The sequence below is a fragment of the Haemaphysalis longicornis genome, unplaced genomic scaffold, assembly GCF_048455015.1.
Source record: "Haemaphysalis longicornis isolate Haplotype H1 unplaced genomic scaffold, Haemaphysalis longicornis Haplotype H1 scaffold_2, whole genome shotgun sequence".
Taxonomy (NCBI): Eukaryota; Metazoa; Arthropoda; class Arachnida; order Ixodida; family Ixodidae; genus Haemaphysalis; species Haemaphysalis longicornis.
In genome coordinates, this window is record NW_027526295.1 from 268168836 (window position 1) to 268190729 (window position 21894).

Here is a 21894-nt window from a genome sequence, read left to right on the forward strand (position 1 = left end):
ATTTTTCGCCCCTTTTTCACGCTTTGTACCGCTCGTCTAACCATATAATTTGCATGTCTGAGAGTTGTATTGACGCGCACTATGCTAGCCGTATTAGGTTTCTATACGTACTTACATCTGCTTATCGTTATAGGTTTGGTTTTTTAAACTTGTGTAGGTTTATTTCCATCGTATAAATGTGATTTTCGCCGTAGTTTTGTGGATCATATATTATTCACTTCCAGTGTGTAGCCTTTTAATTCAGTCTTTTTTTTTTATTTCAGTGGGTATTCTGTCAATAAATGCTTTTGTATATTTTTTGCTGTAGCATGCTTGTTCGATTGTGTCAGTTATTTCTGCCACAGTTTTACAGCCCGTTAGTTCGTTTCCTGTTTTCTTTTTTTTTCTGTTTTCCGTTGCGTCACCTTCGGTTTGCGGTGACCCTTCGTTGATTGGAATATCGCACCGGTACCAAAACCGCCTGGCGTGTGGTGGACAATATAATAAAATATTGATTATTATTATTATTTACCCGCCGCGGTGGCTTAGTGGCTATGTGCTGCCGGTCCAAGGACGCGGTTTTGACCACGGCTACGGCGTTCATTTGCCTGAGTGAGGCGAAAAACGAAACGCCGGTATGACGAGATTTAGGCGCACGCGAGGTATCCCTAAAATGTACAAACTAATCTGTAAGTTCCTTCTTCGGCGCGTCTCATAGCCCTGATGTAGCCGCGGGGCCGAAAACCCAGAAAACTGCAAAAAAAAAAAATATCTGAACCTTGGTTTACGATTACTTTAGGCCGTGAAAGTTGACCGACGTTGCGTTCAAATGTCTTCTCCTGCGGGAAGCGAGCAGCGATCTTGAGTGTCAGTTGCGCACATTTTAACACAAATGGTGTATAAAAAGAATATGACCGACATCACCTTTTGAACAACGCCTTCTGTGTATTGGACGGCACAGCGTTCTGTGTATTGGACGGCACAGCATCACCTTGTCACTCACTCAAACAAACCAAGCGAAATCGGGGGTGCGACAGGGCGGTCTACATAAGCCCGTTTTGTGAAACGTGACAGCGGTTTTTTAAGTTCTGGGAAATGCAACTCCACTTCTCAGATTTCAAGACTTTCGATTTCGAGACACGTCCAGGTGAAGCCGGCCACAGACACACCATCCAAACTGCTACGGTCTGTAAATTCTCAAGCACCTGCCGTTGGAAGTCTCTAGTGGTGGCTTTTCCTCTTCCTTCTTTAGCTTCGCTGTTATACCCACTCATCTCATGACAAGGACCGCGAATTTATGCCCGTCACTTGCTGTTGTACTCGGATTTTTCGCATATTACGCGATTTAATCTCTGGGTGCACGATGTAGATTCCACATAGCAATTTATGAGTCAGTGAGGAATATCAAAGTGGCACACATAATACACAACACGTGGGAAAGCCTAACAAATTAGTCCCTCCTAGCTTTTCGCGTGCCCTAGAAAGCTGAGCAAGGAAGTATATGACTGATGACCTAATGCTGATCGGCATGCGCTGCATGAAGCATTGATGCACGGCAAAGGGATTATCGATATGTCCGAAGCTGAGATTTAACGCTAGCTTGCTGCAACCGACGTTAACAGCGCCAATGCAATCACCTAGCGGTCATGACGGTGAGCGACGGCCGTCACAATTCGTATAACCATGAATACGTCCCGTTTCTAGAGAGACCGTGGAGTTAGGCCAGCGCATGTATGCCTTTCCATCAACGCCAAGAAGTCACGCGGTCCAACGACACGCCTTCCGAGGCTCATTGTTCTGTCCGGACTGGGGAGAAGCAGGCCGTCGCGACCTCAAAAACGGCGACGGGTGTTTCTTCGCCCCGTCGCGCCCGAGGAGCTCCGGTGACAGGTTAACGACCTTCTTCCGGCAAACCCCGTCACATATGGCCGCTGCGTAGCGGCGGGTTCATTAATTGGCCCTTAAAGCCGACATTGCTCCGCTGAAAAAGAGGGCAGGTCCTTGCATCCCTCTTGCAAGATGCTCACACGACGCTGGAAGCATTACTCACGTTTTTGTTGTGAAAGAGATGCGATCTTTTGGGCCGACGTATGACGGTGTTTCACCGTGAGAGTGAAGACGACGACAAAGACCTTGCTCCCACTGAGGAACCTTATACCGTTTCATTGGGTGCCCCACTAACGCAAACATAGTATGGGTGGGAGAGGGGTCACACTTAATGATGGAGATTTCGTCCTCACCTACGGGATGGGTAGCACGAGAAGGGGATTACGGTGTCCTACCGATGAGAGATGGGAATCCAGGCGCACGTGCCCGCGTGTTTTCACATGTAGCCATAGAATACTGGGAGCGCCGGTGATAAGCAGTCGGTAAGAGCGGAGAGAGTGGGTGCCGGTGGAGGCAGCAGCACACCGTACACGTATGCGGAAATGTACAGAACATGCTATGCGCACTCATAGACTAGCATTTGGCCTACTCCTCTACGCGTCTCAATACATTATTCACACTAAAAACAGCGCAGGGACGAGGACGGAAGAAGCGACAAACAGCGCTCTAGTTTGTCACTTCTTCCGTCCTCGTCACTGCGCTGTTTTTAGTGTGAATAATGGGCACCCAAGTAGCCCAACGTCAAGCCTTAGTAAGTCTCAATACAGTCCTTATCAAAGCTCCCTCAGCACGCCTATTTTATCTACAGCGCCGCCATCGTGCTTGCGTGGCGCCGTATGATAGCTGGCCGATTTGCTGGCTTGTGCGTTTGCTCAACAATTTACTTCCGTGCGCTAGCTGCATGATATATTGCGATTTCAACTGCAATAACTATCGCAACATTGGTGGTTAATTTCTTTTATTTTATTTGAGTATACTGCAGACCTTCTCGGGCCAAGCAGGAGTGGTAAATAGGGTATACAAACAACGATGTCACTTACAGAAAGGCACAGACACAATCCAAGAAAAGAAGAAAACTGTTCAATTCCCAGTAGTGTAAAACAACAGTGTCAGAATACAAAGTTCAAAATCATGCGAAAAAGTAAAATCCAATCCAAGGGAAAAAAAAACTGCTTACAATAAATCCCCTATTCGTACATTTACGTCTATTGTTCAAAACTTATAGGTTTAATCTTTTCAGTAAAGGATTCTTCTGTGTCACAGTTCACAAGTATTGATGGAAGTTGATTCTAACATGCAATTGATGGCGGAAAAAGAGTTTTTGTGAATGTTGTTGTGACTTGAGGGCAGTCGTATTGTCTTATTGTGGTTAGTTCTCGTGGAATGCCTGAAAGGTTCTAGAAGATGGTCTGATCTAGATGTTGTATAATTCCATTGATAAAGAAGATACAGGAATTTAAGTTTAGAATGTATTCTCCGTTCGGAAAGGCAATGAAGTTCGGCTCTTTTACGCAGATTAGTAACACCGGTATACCTGGAGTAATCGGAAAACACAAATCGAACTGCTACATTTTGCACTCGCTCAATTTTATTAAAGGGACCCTGCAACACTCTTTGAGCAGTGCAAGTAAACCTGCGCGACGTTTAGATTACACTGCCAGGAATACCTGAGCCAAATATTACACGTGCACGTGAAGCGGTGAGCGCGCAAATCGATGTGAAAGACACGGAAAAACCAACCGCTCTCTCTTCAGTTGTCCTCATTATGCATGGCCTAAGGGACGTCACATAGGCCATGGCTGCCCGATCGGCTGTCACTGGTCAACTTCGCGGCTAGATTCTCCCATTTCCGTCGTCGTCATCGCTGTGTACGAACCTCTTTTTTGCCTGAATCTGTAGGCACAGTTTTGCCGTTTCTTTTGTGTTTTGAATGCGCGCGGAGTTTGAGTGATGAGCTCAATACTTCCCTTTCAACGGGACCACTCGACTACAAACGTTTATTGCTTCAAAAACGCCCTACCAGCCCAAGCGCGCACTTGCGAGCAGGCATGCATGCCTGCTTTTTTGTGGCACCAGACCGGAAATAGGCCCCTCCGCGTTGCGGAGAAAAGGAGAAAACTACCCGGCATGTGATATATCGAAGGCCACCGAAAAGAACGCCGCGAGCCGCCCCCCTCTCCGGGAGAGAGCGCGCAGCTTTCGTAGCGTTGCCCGCGGTCGAGTTGAGAGGGAACGATTATGCGCGATTTCTCATCGCGCGTAGTTTCGTTAATTGTGAACGGATTTTCATAATTCTTGCAGGAGGAGATTTCTGGGACAACAGGCTTTGTCCCAAAATACATTACTAGTAGTCGATGGCAAGTGTTGCAGGGTCCCTTTAATGAGAAATTTTTGATATGGACTCCAAATTTTATCTGCGTACTCTATTGCTGGTCTAATCAGGGTCTTATAGGCGGCTAACTTTACAGCAGGGGGAGTGTTACAGAGTTTTTTCTTTAGGAAACCCAGTTTACCTTGCGCTTTCGAACGAATAGCAGTTATATGTGGTTCCAAATTAAGGTTGGATGTTAATGTAACTCTCAAATATTTAACTTGATCGCTTTTAGTAATTTCCAAATTGTCTAATGTATAAGCAAACTTGAGTGTTTTTTTTCTTATTCGCGAAAGTTACGGCTACGGTTTTTTTCGCGTTCAATGTCATTCCCCATTGAGAACACCAGGCTTGAATTTTTGCTAATGATATATTAAGGTTAATTTGGTCTTCAGTTCGATTTACCCTTGTGTACACGACGCATTCATCTTCGAAAGGCCTTATTTGAACGGATGAGCCAATGCCCATAGGAATGTCGTTGATGTAGATGAGGAATAAAATCAGGTGCGTTTAGCACTGAGGAAATCATCAGCGTTACGTCGGTTTTTATTTTGATGTTATCGGTGACAAAGGTCGTCTTTGGTGACAGGCCCGCATGGTTACTGCACGAATGGACAACCCAGCGAGGCCACTTTTAATGTTGTTGTGTTGGCACTCTTAGTTCTTAGAGTGGTGGCTGCTCAGATTTAGCGCTTTAGTGTCGCACAGAAGCGGTTGCAATGGGACTAATGCCGGCTACGGCACAGGCAACGTGCCTCATATTTTTTGTGTTTGTGAAGTGGGAGGGGGGGGGGGGGGGGTATTGATTTAGGGCCAGAGAAATTGCCCTTGGTTTCTCCTCACCTTCCTGAAGATTCCCATTGCTACAAACTGTCGGGCACGGCTATCAAGTGGTTTATATCGAGTAGAGAGACGTTTAATAAATGCAGCTCTGTGGTGCAGTTATTGGCTTTTCGCTGATCAGGCATAGAGCAGCGAGAAGAGAACACGTTTTGAAAACGTTTCAAGAGCCTTGCCTGAAGCATCCGGGCGTAACATAAACTTGTTGAAAAAAGCAGGGGGTTGAGTCACATCCATCAGACGTCGTACGGAGTAAGCTGAGGGGACCTAATTAGAGAGTGGCATGCGTTCGATAATTTCGTACTTCCGTATTTTTGTTGACATCCGAACGTTGAGTTGATTGAGTTTACAGATATGGCCGTTGCGTTTTATTATTTTCGATATCTGAATGTGCGTCGTGCTGAAAATTGTAACAGCGCACACATAAAATAAATCTGCTTATTAACACTCAGATGTAGACAGAAACTGTGTTGCACTTCCGTTTATAAAAAAAAAACGAAGAAGAAAAGACAAAAAGAGGACTCATCCCCTCTGACCCATGCTCAGTTTTGATCCAGTAAATGAGGCGTACGAACTTTAAAGTGTATTAACATAGTATCCCCAACTAACAAAATACGTTACCTACGTGGTGCGTGCGATATGTGGCCAGGGTTCTAATACCTTAATTGATATCACGACATCGTGATATCTCGGTAGTGCTGGGGGTTGTAAAGCTGCAAAAACGGTTCTTTTTTCTCGTCATTAAGTCGTGAGCGAGGTCGGCAACTTTAAAATGTCACGCTAATTACGCTCACAGCTATAGCTCCCTGATTGAAAAAGAAGTAGGGCTCTGTAGATTAAGGCTAAAACCAGCGCACTTCGGTTGGATGGACTTTAAGCATCCCTTAAGCACCTCGCAGTTCGCTATAATTTTATTGCGTGCGCCTGCGTGGGCATACTCGCCTACCCTACGTACTTTTAACTGCCTTGTGCACGTCTGTGTAGTCTGGTGTGAGAATATGCCTTCGGCTTCATTTAGACGTGCCCAGGCAGCTACCGACGTCGTAAAATACGCGGCACTATTTTGAGCTGACCATGTTTGTTGTAAGTATACACAGCCTTTGTTATGATCTATATTTGCGATGTTAGTTTTATACCGCCCGAAACGGTTGTCGGGGCACTTTGAAATGAGAACTTAGCAGTGCGACGGTGGAGGCCGCTGGCACGAACGTTCTGGCTCTAACAATGGTCTACAACGAAATCTGCAGCCCAGTTTCGACAAATGGGCGTCTGCAGACCTATGCAGCTATGCCCTGTGCTCCTGCATCATTGCGGCCTGGCTCTTCCGCTTCTTCATTGCGCTGGGCGGCATTCACACGCGGAAAACTGTCTGAATGCTACGCAATAACCGTTACGTTTGCTTTAGGAAAAACGGCCGTTCGCGCTAATAACTCACGTACCCTTTCTGAGAAACGGCTCGCATATGCGCTCGTAGGTGCACAAACGCCCGCGCAAAAGGTCTCTGGGTAAAGGATGCTGCGTAGACGTAGAGGAACGAATGCGCGCTGTGCTGGATGTGGTCCAAGCGGCGGGCTGGCGTTTTCGGAGAGGTGTGAACTGCTCTTTTGTGGCGGCGTCTTTGAACGCGCGTTGTCTTCCCATTTGCGCTTGAGCCGCATTGCGCGCCTGGTGAATGCGCACGGCTCAGCACATAAATGCCCGCGCGAGCTTTGGCGGTTACGGAGGACATATGAATGTGTAGACGCTCCGGCTGGTGCGGTTGTTGCGATGAACGCACGCGTCTCAGCGACGTATTATGTTTGTTCGCGTTAATCACCGCGCCCAAGGAAGACTAAGCGCGAAATGTCGGTGCGAGCGCCCGTCGCGTGTTGTAACAGCGGTAGAACAGCCGGGTGAACTTGCTCGCTCTTTTCTTGAGGGATGGCATGATTTCCCGCTCATAACGAGGCGCTGGTAAGTGGTTTTCTGCTTCCCTCTGACGCGTCAGCCAGAACGGAGCGGCTGTCCTTTTGTGACGCCTGATGAGACGTCTGGCGTGTTTTCTCAACGCGTTATACCTTCTCTGCGCACTTAGCCAGGTTTATAGAGGTTGTTTTTTTAATGCGAAACATTCTTAGGGAGCTGATTCGGGTTTTCAGATCAGATTTTGCAGTTTGACGCGCCCAATCTGCACCTCGGCTCGGAGCTACGCCGTAGGGAGGACTACGGTATATTCAGGCCACCTGGAGATCGTTAAAGTGCGCCAAAATCTCGACACGCCCCGCGGTCGCTTTCTTTTATTTTTTACCTATGTCAGAAAATACATAAATAAAAGACGGCCACCGGGGCGAGCGGCGAAGCAATCATTAACGACCCATGGTGCTTTGCGCGGCGCAGAGCGCCCCGGTGCCTTCAGTTGGACGCAGTTGGACGGTGTTCAATCGAACAATTTGTCTATACGTTCGCATTTTCAACTCATGAGAGGGGCTTGGGTGCCCTCTGGATTTTATTGTTGCCTACAGAGGAGGCATCTTCTTGCCCACTTCCCGCACTCGCGAATGTGTTTGCATGAAGGGATAGGGGAATGAAACGCCGGAACAGACATATGAACCTCAGCGGGGAATGTTGTGATCTCGGTATCTTGTATTTTCCGGGTTTTTTTGTTTTGTTATTTTGGTAGCTAGAGGGCTAGACATTAAATCACCATCATCCTCATCATCGCCACCACAACCAGCCTATCTGCGCTCACTGCAGGGCAAACGCCTCTCCCATAGATCTCCAACTATTCCGGTCCTGTGCGACCCATTTATTCCCTCACACTTCTTGATCTCATCGGCCCATCTAACTTTCTGCCGATATTAGATAATTATACTTCAATGAGGGATTATTGCTGGCTTATAAGGACGTTCTGTGCTGCTTGGCGCTCGCACATATTGCCAGCGTTATTAATGTACACTAGGACCAAACGGGAACAAGCGGCCATGTTGCCCTTGTATTGCCACTTTGTGGCGCGGTATTGTTAGCTACTTCTTTACTTTCTGACAAATAAACAGAACAAAATTAAAATTGTGCGGTTTTAATTTTGGTGGTTTTTTTTTACCCGTGGGCCACGCACTCTTTTTTTAATGACGGATCCAAGAAGTTTCGATCCGCTAGTATTTTAACGAAGCTCTGTACCTGGCTTTCGATGGCAGGAAAACATGATACCCACTTGGGAACATCAGACGGCGAGCGACTATCATGGCTTCAAACGATATTAGCTACTATTCACACGGTAACGGAACGACGAAGACATAGGGAAACAGCTAGGGAAAAAGTACTATTGTAGTCCCCCTGATGCGAATAATTTAATTGCCCACACATTCTCCCAAGTTTGAAAATTCTTCTAGGCATAGCGGTATAAAGGCACACTAATAACGTGAAGTTATTTCACTCCAGGCAATAATAAGAAAGCGGGACGAGAAAGTGAGCGGGAAGCCAAGGGTGAATGCGATCCTCAAATGAGCCCGCAGCGCCGGGGAAGCTCAAAAGTGCGCGCCGTTATGAGAAATGCGTCCTTGTTTGGGGGCCCGCATGATGAGTCGGCCGCTCCTCCTCATCCAGTGGCGATGCGGTTCGGCTGCGCCGGAATTCCACGCTGCGAAGGCGGCCGCGGAGACGGAGAACAAAAAGTCGCGCGAGGAAATGTGCCGCTCGCGCTCAGGAATTTCTGGACCCGAAAGGCGGCTTCGTACTGGCGCCCTGTAGTTGCAAGCAGCCTGCGTGAAGCGTGTGGTCAGTGTTGGTCCGGTCACAAATTGCGGACCCGCATCGCTGCAGCCCGATTTCCTGGGCGGTACGCTGCGAGCAGTTGTTATCCTCTCCAAGTTGCAAGAACCGCGCGTTCGAATAATGGTTAGGCCATTTGTGAATTAAGTGTATGTCTTCGTCTGCGTTGTTATTAACTGCAGCATTCTGCTACAGAGTAAACAAATATCAAGCGGGGATATTTTTAACTCGTAATCAGCCAGAGAACGATTCCAAAGCATGCTTTGAATGCCATTACAGTAGGATTTCGGCGGCTGTCTGACACGAAGACTTAACAACACAGTACGCGCATTGCTACTGATTCGGAGCATGAGGATTAGTTGCTTAGATGCCTGAAACCAATCTTTTGTGATTTTGTACACTGATAGTAATGCATGCGTGCTCGAATGGAATATATTCCCCGCTCATGCTACACATCACCCAGTGCACAGAATCGTCGAGTTAATATACCAGACGCGCTCATAAGAGGCAATTACTGAAGGGCGCAGACTTGCCGAAATCGTCCTTCCTGCTTTTCTAAAATATTTTTATTTTGCAGTGGGTACTGGGGTTGCCGTTTTGTGCTCACTGACAGTGTGTTTTACTCTAATCTGTTTACTTTAAATTCTCTTCATACTAGTCCGGCAAGGTTTGTAAACTTGCACCATAGATTTTGCAATGTGACAGTCATTTCTTTGTACACTTGGTCTCTACACATATTATATGTGACCCACATTCTCCATGTGCGCGTTGAATGTTGCCCCAAGTACCATGCGCATACATTTCGAAGCGCGGTGCTTGCACGAACCCTGTCTCGCGTGGACAACGAATTCAGCGGCTTCAGAATTTCGCTACTTAACCACATGACAGATAGCTGCTTACAAAACCGCAGCACGAGTTCGCTGCTAACGCAGCAAGACGTCCGCGTAAAGTCTGGCTCACCGTGCTGTGGGGCTGTCCTTCATCATGGACGGTAGCGGGTCGCTGCACGGAACTTGGGGAGAGGAGTACGCTTTCTCGCATTTCCTAGGAGTAGTGCGAGAAAGACGCCGTGCGCCTTCTACTGCGGTGTACGCGGACAGACTTCATTACCGGCTTCTTTTTAAGAGAGCAAGTGAACTAAGCGAGTCGAGCAAAAAGGGGAGCTCAGGCATCCCCGCGAGCATCATTGCGTCGACGTTTGGAATGCCGGTTTGCTGCAGGCAAGCTTTTGAAACGGAACTAGAATGCTCATGTTGGAAGAGGTGAAAAGGAAAGCTAAGAAAATCGCTTGGGCAGTATAGTGCACTTCCCAGAAACGCTTTCGAGTGAGTGTAATACGAAGTATATTGATTCTGTAAACGTTTTAATATTTCTTCTCTCTTGTGGCGACGCACAATCATCTAGGGTAATGCGCGTGTGGTAAGCGTTCAAGGCTCATTTCTCGAGCGAGGAGGAGCTAACTTTAACCAGCCCCGGTGCATCGTTAAAAGTTATCCGAACTAACCCGTTTTGTTTTAACTTGTGCGCATCAATCTTCCGGTGAGGCTTGTTTTTCTTTCTGCGGAACTTGCTCTTCTTCGTCTTCCATCGTGTTTACTCTGAAAAAAAAAAAAAAAATACCGCTGAAATAACAAACAAAAAAAAAAAAACCGGACTGAGTGGGGAAAAACGAAGGCTGTAAAACAAAAAAATCTCCTCACTCATTTCGTACGAACGTGCAGCCGAGTATTTCTATTCATTAAAAAAACATGATTGGTCTCGCAATATCTGTCGTTTGAATGTATTCGTTAGGAGACGGAAACAAACCTCGTATTTGTTGTTCCTGCGGTGTACGTTCAGTTACACTGATACTTCTTACGCCGTAAGTAGTAAACTTCGGCGTTCTAACGCTTTCAGCGTGCCAGTTGTGTATTTGTGTCGCAGTCTGGGTATAGATAATTCCGCTACACTGCATAAACTGCGTGCTGGTTTTTAATCGAGAGACGATGCTGCTGCTCTTTTAGCTTCGCATGGAATTGCGATGGTGAGAACATCAGCATCGTAGCAAGTTGTTAACGGTGTTTCAGCACAACACGCGAACCCTTTATCTGAGAGCAGGTGGCTTAGGGTGGTAGGTGTCACCAGGCGTTTGCTCCCCCTTCCCCCTGCCCCCTTAAAAAGACAGAAAGAAAGGGAGGGAGGGAGGGAGAAGAGCAAGAAGTGCGGGTCGAAAGAAGTTCGGTGATACCGAGCTGGGGTAGGAGAGGAGGATAGGAGAAGACGACAGGGTGGTGAGCGCGAATGACTATCCCCGGTTCATCTGCAGCGGTGCGCATGGCTGTAGCTAATGAAGATGAATGTTCGGCCCTAATCCGTCTCCGCTTCGCGCTCCCGGGGCAGCGGAGAAGGCGCCGCTATTGTGATGACAATGGATTGGAGGCACCATTAGCTTCCCGCTTGCGAGCAGGATTGAAAGGAATTAGAGCGCGCCTAAAGACGCCTCCGTCTCTGCGGCCGGCCGGAAAGGAACCATCTGTAGAGGTAGAGGAGGTGCGGTGGTACTCTGTTAACGAGAGGCCTGAAGGAAAAGAAAAGGGGGGATCCAGGGAGGCGCCAGTGGGTGGCTGCGGTACTGGCGATTCGGGAAAAGGTAGGCATTAGATGGGGGTAGTAAAGCGCTTTCTCTGTAAGATGGCGCTCATCGTTACCGTCTAATTGGCTAAACATGTGTGCTTAGCAGGTAATTTCGTCGGCACTGCCGAAATTGCGATTCAGCTTGCTGGGAACTTTTCTCTTCACTGGAGTGTAGGAACTTTTCTCCTTAGCGAATGAAAGCGGAGGAAAGAAGCAATTACACTCCAGGAGCGGCTTTGAGTGCATTACGGCTCTGAATAGCCACATGCTTCGGGGTTGTTGCTCGCCCCTCTCAGGGTTAATGAGAAAGGAGAGAGACAAACAAAACTGGCCAGATTTAAACCAGGCCATATTAACTGCAGCGCAGGGGACAACATTTACGTTGCTTTGCTTGCTTGATGAAGTAAACTACTGAAAACGGAATGTAGCTTCACAGTGACTCCTTGTTTACAGAAAGCCGACATATGGTTATCATAATGCGTCAATGAATGAACACTGGAGGTTCAGTTTACGGGCTGTTGAGGGGAAAGGACATCGTGCGCACTGGTAGGCTATGTTCACACTAGCGACGTAACAGCCATATCGTGCGCTATGGACGTAAAAAAACGACGTTTCACGCAGTTCGGTTGGTTGAGTAGTCAAATGACGTCATTATATAACGATACTACGACAGTTGCGACAACAGCCTGAACCCGGCCTTACCATGTCTGGTTGCAAATATTGCAAATGGTAGTGCTTATAGGGGCCGCAGAAAAAGGTACGGTGTGGATGTCCCATTAAAGGACAAAAGTAAGGCATTTACATGCCTCTATTCAATATTGACACGCAATGCCGCAGAGATTTCACGGGCTTTTGCAAAAGAACGAACGATATATTCTTATGTGTTACATTCCGCTAGGAGGGGGGGATGTGGAAATGTATTTTAATAGGGATCTGGATGTACGCATGACCTTCAGGATAAGGCAATATAGCATCGCGCTAGCGGTGCGGTTCCCATTGTGTGACAGATCTGGATACACTTCAGGCACCTTCCGTTTTTTCCCCTCCATAACCTCCACCATCCTTGCCATTCTACCCACCTGACGACTTTCGCTGAGGTTTCAAACCGCAAGAAACTGCAACGCCGCCGTGGAGGTTTTGCGAAATGACATGTTGGTATTAAGTAAAACAATTTTCGCTATGTTTGTCGCGGAAGTTAATTCCCATACACCATATAAAGGACTGATTTTTGTAGTACAGTCCCTCGCCATGGTAGCAGGCTTGAACTATGCCATTTCTTTGGGATGATTGTGTTTTCACGCTCTTCCAAGTCGCAATTGAAACGATTTAGGCTTACCCTGAATTTGCGTCAAAGCTCAATAGAAAGTCAATACCTGTTCAGTGCACGTCACAAACGGTAATCTGGCGCGTTCGTAAACAACTGAGGTCAAGAAGATGAAAGCATGACGTCGACGCTAAAGCTGCCTTTAAAATTGACTCTGTTGTTTAGTTTGTCAGCTTTATCTGGTCAGCCGCTCGCTGCTAAGCGTCGCCAGTGTATACAAAGTGTTTGAGCAGCACCAAGTGTTCGCATTGCAATTCTGGAAACTAGAACACAAACGCCGGGAGAAAACGAAGGTTTAGGAGACAATCGTGGCTAGGTAACAAGTGGTCATTAAATTACGCGCCTAAAAACCGTTTATTTACATAAAGACAATGATGAGCCCAAGGGGCATGCTTGAATTTTAGCGAATGTTCGATGACCTTTACACAGCCTGCAATACGTGAAGTGTATAACAGTCGACCCGTGGTATAAAGCAAACTTAAAACTAACGAATGCCTAAAATTAACTGGACAGAAAGCTTAACTAAATGCCGCTGACCTTCGTGGCCCGCGAGCTGTTATCACAGCGGTTTCGCTTATTTTTTTGCCGTCTGTACGGTCTTCCACTCAGCCGCAACTGTTGCGAGGATTTAGTGCGGACGTTGTTGCGCTGACGTTGTGCAAGCATTGCCTTACCGCCCGGCTGCTCTGAACTTTTTATGCCTGCCCTAATGAGCCGTGAAATTATAACGGACTCTAACCGCCGCAGACACATTTATTCAAGTATTATGCAAAAAGAAATATGCGCAAGAAGAGCTGTAAGCCTGAAGCAATAGATCTGGCGTGTTATAATTCTGCACTGAAACTTTCATGAGAATGTGGTGTTTCGTAAAAAGGCAGATGAAAGCGAAAAAAAAAAATCAAGAGGGAGATCCAAACGAAATGGCCGGACACTGACTGCTTTTAGTACCACTTTAGTGGGCAACTATAACGCTCGATCGTAATCGCGAGAAGAAAGAAAAAAGTACTTTGGGAAATTAGTGAGGTTTCGGTGACTCGCTGTCCCTGGAAGAGGTGACATTTTATTCGTTATGCAGGGCAGCCAGTAGAGTTTCTTGTTGTGTTACTTTTTGTTACAGGAAAGTTCTCGCTCTGCCGCTAGGACATAGTCAAACAAGCTACTTTTTACCGCCATTTGTTGTCTTGTCACTGAGCTACATGCAGAAATAGAGTGTGAGGAGCTTCTTTTCGTTTTGATATTATGTCATCAAAAAGAAAAAAGCATAAAAACATAGCTATCCAATGCAATTCGGTCACGGTGCTGGCGCTTGCACTGTTTACTTTTTATCATTGCTGAAAGCAAGCTTTGTTTACTGAAATTTACTATTCAAACAAATAATTTCCGCCCAGATAAGTAAATCTTTATGTAGAGTAGATTATTACGTCGCAGTTGATATAAATGTGCTGGCACTAAAGAAAATCACGCCGTAGACAATTAAGAATGTACCAGCGTTGATGCTCAGGTTTGTTGGGTTTCTGTGCACGCGACAGCGGCAGCCTAAAACGTCCATGACGGAGCAAGAAGGCAACACAAGGGCTTGCGTAACCCCTCGATCCATCGCTGCCGTTTTGCGCCGTTTTCTTTAAGTAATTTGAAACAGTTCATGGTTGGTGGCAAGGAAATGACCGGGTTCTGATGTGACGTGTTCAAACCAATTGGCGCTTTCCGCAGTTTCTAACTTATTCTTCTCTTTACCGCAGGCGGTAGCGGACGCGGCGAGCTGCCATGCCTCGGTGCCCCGACCTCGTGCGGCGACCTCTGCTGTCGCTGCTCTTCCTGGTATGCTGCACGTGCAGCGGAGCACGTGCCATGTGCCCTTCGCGGTGCCTCTGCGACGACGAGAACCTTCGCGTGGTGTGTGACTCGGCCTACCTGGACGTGGTGCCCATCACGCTCAACCCGAACTTGCGCGAACTGAGCCTTGTAAGCAACCACATCAAAAGCGGCGTCTCTTCGTTCAGCGTGTACGCGAACCTGCGCTACCTTGACGTGTCGAACAACCAGCTCGTATCGCTGGGCAAGGAGAACTTTCATTCTCACAAGCACCTCGTCGTGCTGGTCTTGGCGAGGAACATGATCTCGCAGCTGGACAATACCACCTTTTCTGGGCTCGACGAGTTGCAGACGCTCCTGCTGAACGAGAACTACATTGACAACATCCCGGCCGGGGTTTTCGCACCGCTTCGGAAACTGGAGAAGCTGGATCTGTCGCAGAACCGTCTGGTGAGGATCACGGAACAAGCGTTCCAGGGTCTTTCTCGTCTTAAGACTCTATTGCTGCGGGACAACAAGTTTGTGACCATACCAAGTCAGGCATTCGTTCCGTTGACGTCCGTGTTGAACCTTGACCTCGGGCTCAACATGTTCTCCAACATTCCGGAGGAGGCGTTCGTGGACCTGAAGCAGCTAGAAGAACTGTCTTTGGATGGCTGCGGGGTCAAGACTGTGCAGAGCGGCGCGTTTCGACAGCTGTCGGCCCTCAGACAGCTCAAACTGCACGACAACGAGTTGGAAGAAGTACCCACAGCTACATTCCAGGACATTCCACGGCTTGAGGGTCTCAATCTTGGTCAAAACAAGTTCCCGAGGCTCCGCTCGAAAGCGTTTCAGTACCTCAAGTACTTGAGGACGCTGGAAGTAAGTGGGTCAGCTGCGCTTCGCTGCGTAGACAAAGGCGCTTTCACCGAGAACGCCGACCTTGAGACCATCCGCATGACGCACAACGTTAACTTCCGATGCATAGAGCTTGGAGCCTTCGATGGCCTTGCTGGCCTTAAGCGGTTGATTCTCCGCGGCAATGGCTTCACGACTCTCCAGGAGTCGCTACTCGAGTGGGACACGCTGCAGGAGCTCGACCTCAGGGACAATCCTCTGGTTTGCAATTGCAGCGTCCTATGGCTGTGGCAGATGTGCAGCGTCCGCAACGCCACCTATTCGCCGCTGACTCCCGAAACGTCGCCAGTTCGCTGCGGCGGCGGGCCGGCAGGGCTCAAGGACAAGTTGCTGAGAGACCTCGTGTCTTCAGACCTGGGCTGCTACGACGCTGTGCTTCGGCGACAGATCATCATTGGCGTCGTGGCGGCAGCTGCGATAGTTTTCGCGCTCATTGTGGCTTTAGGCTTTCGGTTCCGGGAACGAGTCGCTGGCGTCTTGAAGAACAAGTGGGGCAGCGGAACCAAGGAGCCGCAATACCACAAGACCCACGGTGAAGACGACAACAGCATGTGCCAAGTCGCTCACCAGCCGCTCAAGTTGATACCAGTGACGGAACTGTGATAAACGCCTTGGCGCTGTGGTCCAGTGCGCGCGGAAAGTGCCCTGTGCATAGTTAAGGAGAAGGGAAAACGAAGTTAGGGAGAACCTTCCGGACAAAGACTCGCCCGCCATGAGTTGGCCTTTCCCTTGTGTTCACGCGAAAGCCATACGGCACGCTGGCCGTGGTCAATAGGGGTTTTCGTAAAGTACAATGGGCTTTTGGTTCCGCCAGTCATGGATTAGCCTTTTTTTTCATCCTTTCTTTATCATTAGGCTTACTCGTAGACTAAAAGAACGCATTCCAGCTGCTTTAGGTCATTTTGTTTGTGCCAACACTGTCGGCGGAGCTTCGTGTCTTCCCGCTTCTGCCTTGTGTCCCAGAGCATGTGTATCTTCGCGCACTATTCCTCCTGAAGGGCAAGAAACACCGCCACAGCGTCTAGTAACGTAAACCTAAATGAAAACAACAGAACGAACGACTTCGGACCGTGTCTTAAGGCATGTAGGGTGTTCAAATGGTAGATCCGGATGGGAGTAAGCGTGAAAGGAAGAACAAGGGTGTTGCGGAATGCTAAGCCTAAGATGAAGATTCCCCGAAAGAACACATGTGTCGGCGCGCCGTACCACACGCGGAAATACGCTCCAGACGTCAACCTCCTGGAACTTGTTTTCCCTCCTTCCTAGTGAAAATACCGAGTGTAGCATCTCCTTTCTTCCCACGACGAAGAAGGCCAGTGACTCTTGCAGCAGTGTGGACAATTCTGCAAAAGGGGCGCCTCGCCGTGCAGCTAAAGTTGTAGATCGACCATAGCTTTTTAATATCTAGGGGGAGACCGCCCTCGCCATCCCTCGTTTGTACATAGCACAGAGCTCAAACGCGTGTAGCTCCTGTTTTATTATCATTTTTTGTGTGTGGTTTTGTGACCGCTCGTCTCGAGTTCAGCACTTCCTCTGTGACAACCAGCGACACTGTATCAAATGGCTGATTCATTGTGTACAGAAGTACTTGTGTTGTGCTTGACGGTCTACTTTGCTATGTACCGTTTTTGTCTATAGTGTACAGCTGCTCACCTTCTTTTTGTTTCTGCGCGCAATCACCGTTCCGCGGAACTTCACTGCAAAACAAACAAAGAAAAAAAAAAAAACAAGAGGTGGATGACGACGGCTTCCGACGTGCACCAAACGTTGGTACTACCGTGTGCATCTCTACCTATTTATGAAACGAGAAAGTATTTGATGGTCAGCACCATATTGTCAAACTAAACTGATACTAGGTGAAACAGTAAGATCTGTAAAAAATCATTTTACGGTCAGCACAGCATTCTTGAACTTGAACTCTTTAAGCTCTGTACCTGTTGAAAAGGGAAGGACCTCTTTCGTTACAGTGTGCTGCGTATTAAACAAATTAAAGCAGTCAGGGGAATCCATTACCACTTGTTACGACATATCTACATATACAGTGAACAGCAATGCGCGCCGGACGTGAAAGTGCGGGAAGCTTCGCGAGAACGGTTTTCGATTGTCGCATGTGAATATCCTTTGCAGTGAAATACGTGCAAACCCCAAGTCTGATCCTCCAATGACGGATAAGTAACGCAGGTCGCATTGAAATTTGGAGAAACTTTGAATTTATTCAAGTAATAATCCGTTTTATCGGGGCACGCCCCGCTGCACTCAGTGAGCGGTAGCGTTGTCACAATGGTTCCGGTAAATTTTAGCAGAAATATCTCTATCCTTTCTCCCTCCAGTCCTGCTTTCCGAACCAGCTTTCTTGTTCCGTCGAGATTAAAATACGTAGGTTGTGGTGCGTATACGGAGTATGGCGAAGTGTAAGTAGTATGTAACTGCACTAAGTGTTTGTTTTCTTCTAATTTATTTTCACAAGTATCGAGTCATTGGAACGAGTTTTAAAACTTCGTTCTCGATAATGGTATACAGGGCATTCCGGTCGTGTTGTTCTTTTTCGTGCCGCCTGTGTGAACGGTCTCTGAAGATGAAAAAATCCAGGGGGCTCTCTTTCTCGTCTTGCAATAGGAAAGAATGTTCTCAATGCTTCGATATGTGAGATCAGGCCTAAGTCATGTTACTGCCGTGCGACAACCTGGTAGTTTGGAAGACACGATATCAGGCTGGACTGAATCGCGAGTAATGCCATAACAATAGGTTTTCTTCTCGGTTTTCGGCCATCAGTGTGGCCCGTACAAAGCTTTTGAAACTTCTCTCATCTTGTACATGAAAAATTCATGAGATTGCTCAACGACAGCGTTCATTGCCATCTCATTCCTTTTCTTTTATTTAGTTTGTCTAACAAGGTCGCAGTGTTGTTATGTTCGTTTTCGTAGCTCGGTTCTGAAAGAACATGCCGAGAGAGAAAAAACGCCTTCTGCCTAGGGTCCTCGAGTTCAGCGAGCTCCACACCAGGGAAATTCAAAACAGCTCACGAAAGTCTCATTTATGTGAATTAATGGCCTGTTGCGTTCTTTACAAGAAATCGCTATTGCTTAATGGCGAAGCTGAGTGCACAGTGAGGTAAACGAGCCACTGACGTCTCTCAAGCATCTTCCTTTTATGGTTTAAGCTCAAGGCGGGCTTTAGCACAACATTGCGCAAGTTGGCCTGGGAGAAAGAGCGCCCTGCACTTTGAAGTGGATTTTTTTGTTCTGGGATTGTTTTTTCTCTGCACTTTCTGTTATTCAATGATTAGCAACGAAGCTGGGTGCCTCTGGGGTCGCTGTTTTTTCTCTTTTTTAAGCAGTACGCTGCTTTTAGGAGGCAGCGTTGGCTATTATGTCGCTCGCCACCATTCGACTTGGTAATTTACTCTTTTTGTATGCGGGTAAAAGCTCCATTTGGAGGGATTAAAACCAAACATTTTGCTATTGGGAACGTTGGTACATACTTCGGTCAAAGCTTCGAGAGGGTGATCGAGGCAACGCATAAATGCCCGTAAATAGAAACTGATCGTTTTGCGTACTGTGTGGCATAGCTTAGTGCAAGGGTGTTTACGCAAGAGGGCTAGTGCCACTTCTCAAGCATCTGTCTGTCTTTCCTTCGAAATTTATTCCGTTGTAATTCTAGAAAAAAAAAAAAAAACTGTTCCACATGGCGAATGCATGCGAGGCAATAAGCAAGGAACGCTTTGCCTATACGCGCAAACAAAAAAGACAGATTATCTTTAGAATGAAAAGTATTAAAACCAGCCTCTTTTTTTTTTAAAAAATGATAGGCTCTGTACTTTTGTGCGAACACGTTGTTTCCACTCTGTGAATTGGGACTCGCCATAGTAAAAGAAGAAAGTTTAGGCATCAGGCGCTTCCACTGGGTGGAGAAGCAAAGGAGTACTACTGAGTTTCAGCGTGAAACTGATGTGTGGTTAGTAGAAAAAAATTAGCAAATAAGCAAGAACGCAAGATTACACTAAAGCAAGCTGGAAAAAAATGCAAATGTCCTCTATGACGAAACTGCTTCTCAAAAACGTTTTTTTACAAGGTATCGCTAATTGCAAACCGATTCTGGTGCACCTCCGTAAGCCAACACTCTTGCCTACTGTGTATTAACCTAAAACGTTACGCACCTGTAGGCATCCGAAACACGATGCACCAGACTAATAACGGCATAGAAGGAGAAAAAAAGGCATTTTCAAGTGGCGTCACCACGTGCAAAGATCTTAATCCGCAGTAGCAATGTTGGACCCTAAATTGCGCACTGGTGTTTAAACTTAATCCGCCGTGGCCACCGCAGTTACGTAAAACGCTTCGATCAATGCCTACGGCGAAGCTTGGCATTGTAAGCTTGGCATCTCTGAGCTTGAAGGGAAAGCGAGCGCCAGCAGTGTACGAAAACTTTTCAACCTTCGTGCACCTTCGTGCGGCCAAGTGTTTTCTTTCTCTCGTTTCAAATGCTCCAATGCTGATAGCGATATTATGAAAATAGTCAAACTGTAAGTTGTGGTAAATTTTAATTGGTTTCACGCTTTCATTTCAACAAAACAAATGAGGAGAGAGAATAGACAAGAATGAATAGAATGCCAACAAAACTAGCAATATGACCTTCCCACTGACCTTGTTATCTTGATGGGCACAATGGGCTGCATTGCCTTGCGACGCTAGTAGGCACAGATGGGGTGATTTGAGCCGGTTCTACCTGAGAAGTGTGAATAGTAAAATGTGCTAGAATTTTATCCTATATTCGTTAGCGAAAACTGCGCCACTTTCACTTGGACCCCCTTGTATAGGCATCACGGAAATGGTGCCTGGCGGACTTTAGGCTTTTGACGTTTGTAAAGCATTGCACCGGTTTTGCCAGTTCGCGTCATCCTTCTTCCTATTGAATGCTGCGTGTGTTAAAATGGAAGTGGGATTGGACCACTGAGCTGAAAGTGCCCAGTTACGAGAAGCGAACGTACCCTGGCTGGCGGCTTTCTTGAGCTCTACATGGGTGGTGTGATTGTGCTTTTGGCGTTTTTTATGAGTTGCATACGGCATGACTGTGTTAAAATTTTAGGTATCATGTATATTTTATTATCTGTTCCTGTCCGATTTAGTACGGGGTACCTGGTTTTTTTCTTGCCTGCATTTTTTTTATGTTTGTCTGAATCCTTCAAGAAAGCGAGGACGTTTTAGATGTCGTGCTTGTTTTTGTTCCACAAAAATCCACCGAGCTTGTCGCGTTGTTCATTCGGGACAATGGTTGTTTCTGTTGATTTTTTTTTGTTTGGTTGAATAAAAAGAAAGGGATTAAAAGAGGCATTTAGAGCAGATCTTGGTGTCTCATTTTCTCTATTTTGTTGTCTTGCATTCTATTAGACGTGTTTTCGTCTTAGAAAACAAGTCTTCTGTACTTATAAAGCAATGGCTGTTTTGCTTCTTCGTCTGTAACACTTTGTTTGGTTCTCATCTATCCTAACCCAATATCTTGTCCTTATTTCTTCTACTGTCGTAAAAGTGAGGTGAAATGCCTGGAATTTGCAGGTCCACGCCCTACTGTGACCCCCACATGGAATGCTGTCATATAGTTGAACAAAACTGCACAAAAAAAAAAAAAAAAAAAAAACGGGGGCTGCTTTTCGTGAGCGTCAACTGCGAATACAGGACGATTCTTTCAGCACCACGAGCACAACGAAGCAACGAGGCGTCCGAGCATGTTGGGACGCACATCGACATTAGTGCAAGAATGCACGACTACGCCAGGTAAGGCGGCAACGACAAGGGCTGCGTCTATTGCCACACGCGCCTGTGGTACCGGCACCTACCGGCTTGGTCCACCGTCAGCGGCAGAGCTAGCAAAACCGTCTTGGTCCGGGACACGACGAATGTTTAAAGCAGGGCGCAGTGTCAGCGACTCCTGCTTCTCAAGTTTTTTGATCTTGAGCAAAGAGAGAGGCTGAAAGAACTGAGAGAAGATTCTAAAGTTTATCAGAGGACGCGATGCGCACGTTTACTCAATTGCGTAAAGATACTCAAAACAATCCATTGTTTAGTGCTCTTGATGAAACGAGTGTCTGTAATATAACTAGAACGATTTTATTTTCCCAAGCCTCAACGTGCGTCGAGGACCGAGGACCATTCCTACTTCTGTGGGAAGTAGGAAATGGTCAAGCGGGGAACGACCCTGACTGAAACCGCCGAACTGTGTGGCGTAGTCACTGACAGCAATAGATTGGCAACGTCAGCAGTGGTGCTGATGTGGTAGCACATGGGTAGCGCGTGAGAGCGTCTATTTGTTTGTTGCTTTTTCTCGTTTTTTTCTCAGGTAAACATGAACCAGATGTATAGCTGACCAGATCTACGCGGCCACCCAAAGTCAGTTATAGGCTCCGCTCGAGCCGATAGCGCCAAAC

General features: G+C 47.1%; 1 protein-coding gene across 2 annotated transcripts in view; it reads left to right on the forward strand.

The window, feature by feature from the left end:
* LOC144170675 (uncharacterized) overlaps window positions 1-20803 on the forward strand; it is a 218072-nt gene extending 197269 nt beyond the window's left edge. For both annotated transcript variants that reach the window (XM_077700609.1, XM_077700610.1), the window contains one exon: window positions 14501-20803. In XM_077700609.1, coding sequence (XP_077556735.1) covers window positions 14526-16076 — 1551 coding nt within the window. In that variant the 5' untranslated portion in view covers window positions 14501-14525 and the 3' untranslated portion in view covers window positions 16077-20803. The remainder of the gene's footprint in view (window positions 1-14500) is intronic.
* Window positions 20804-21894: the final 1091 nt, after the last annotated feature.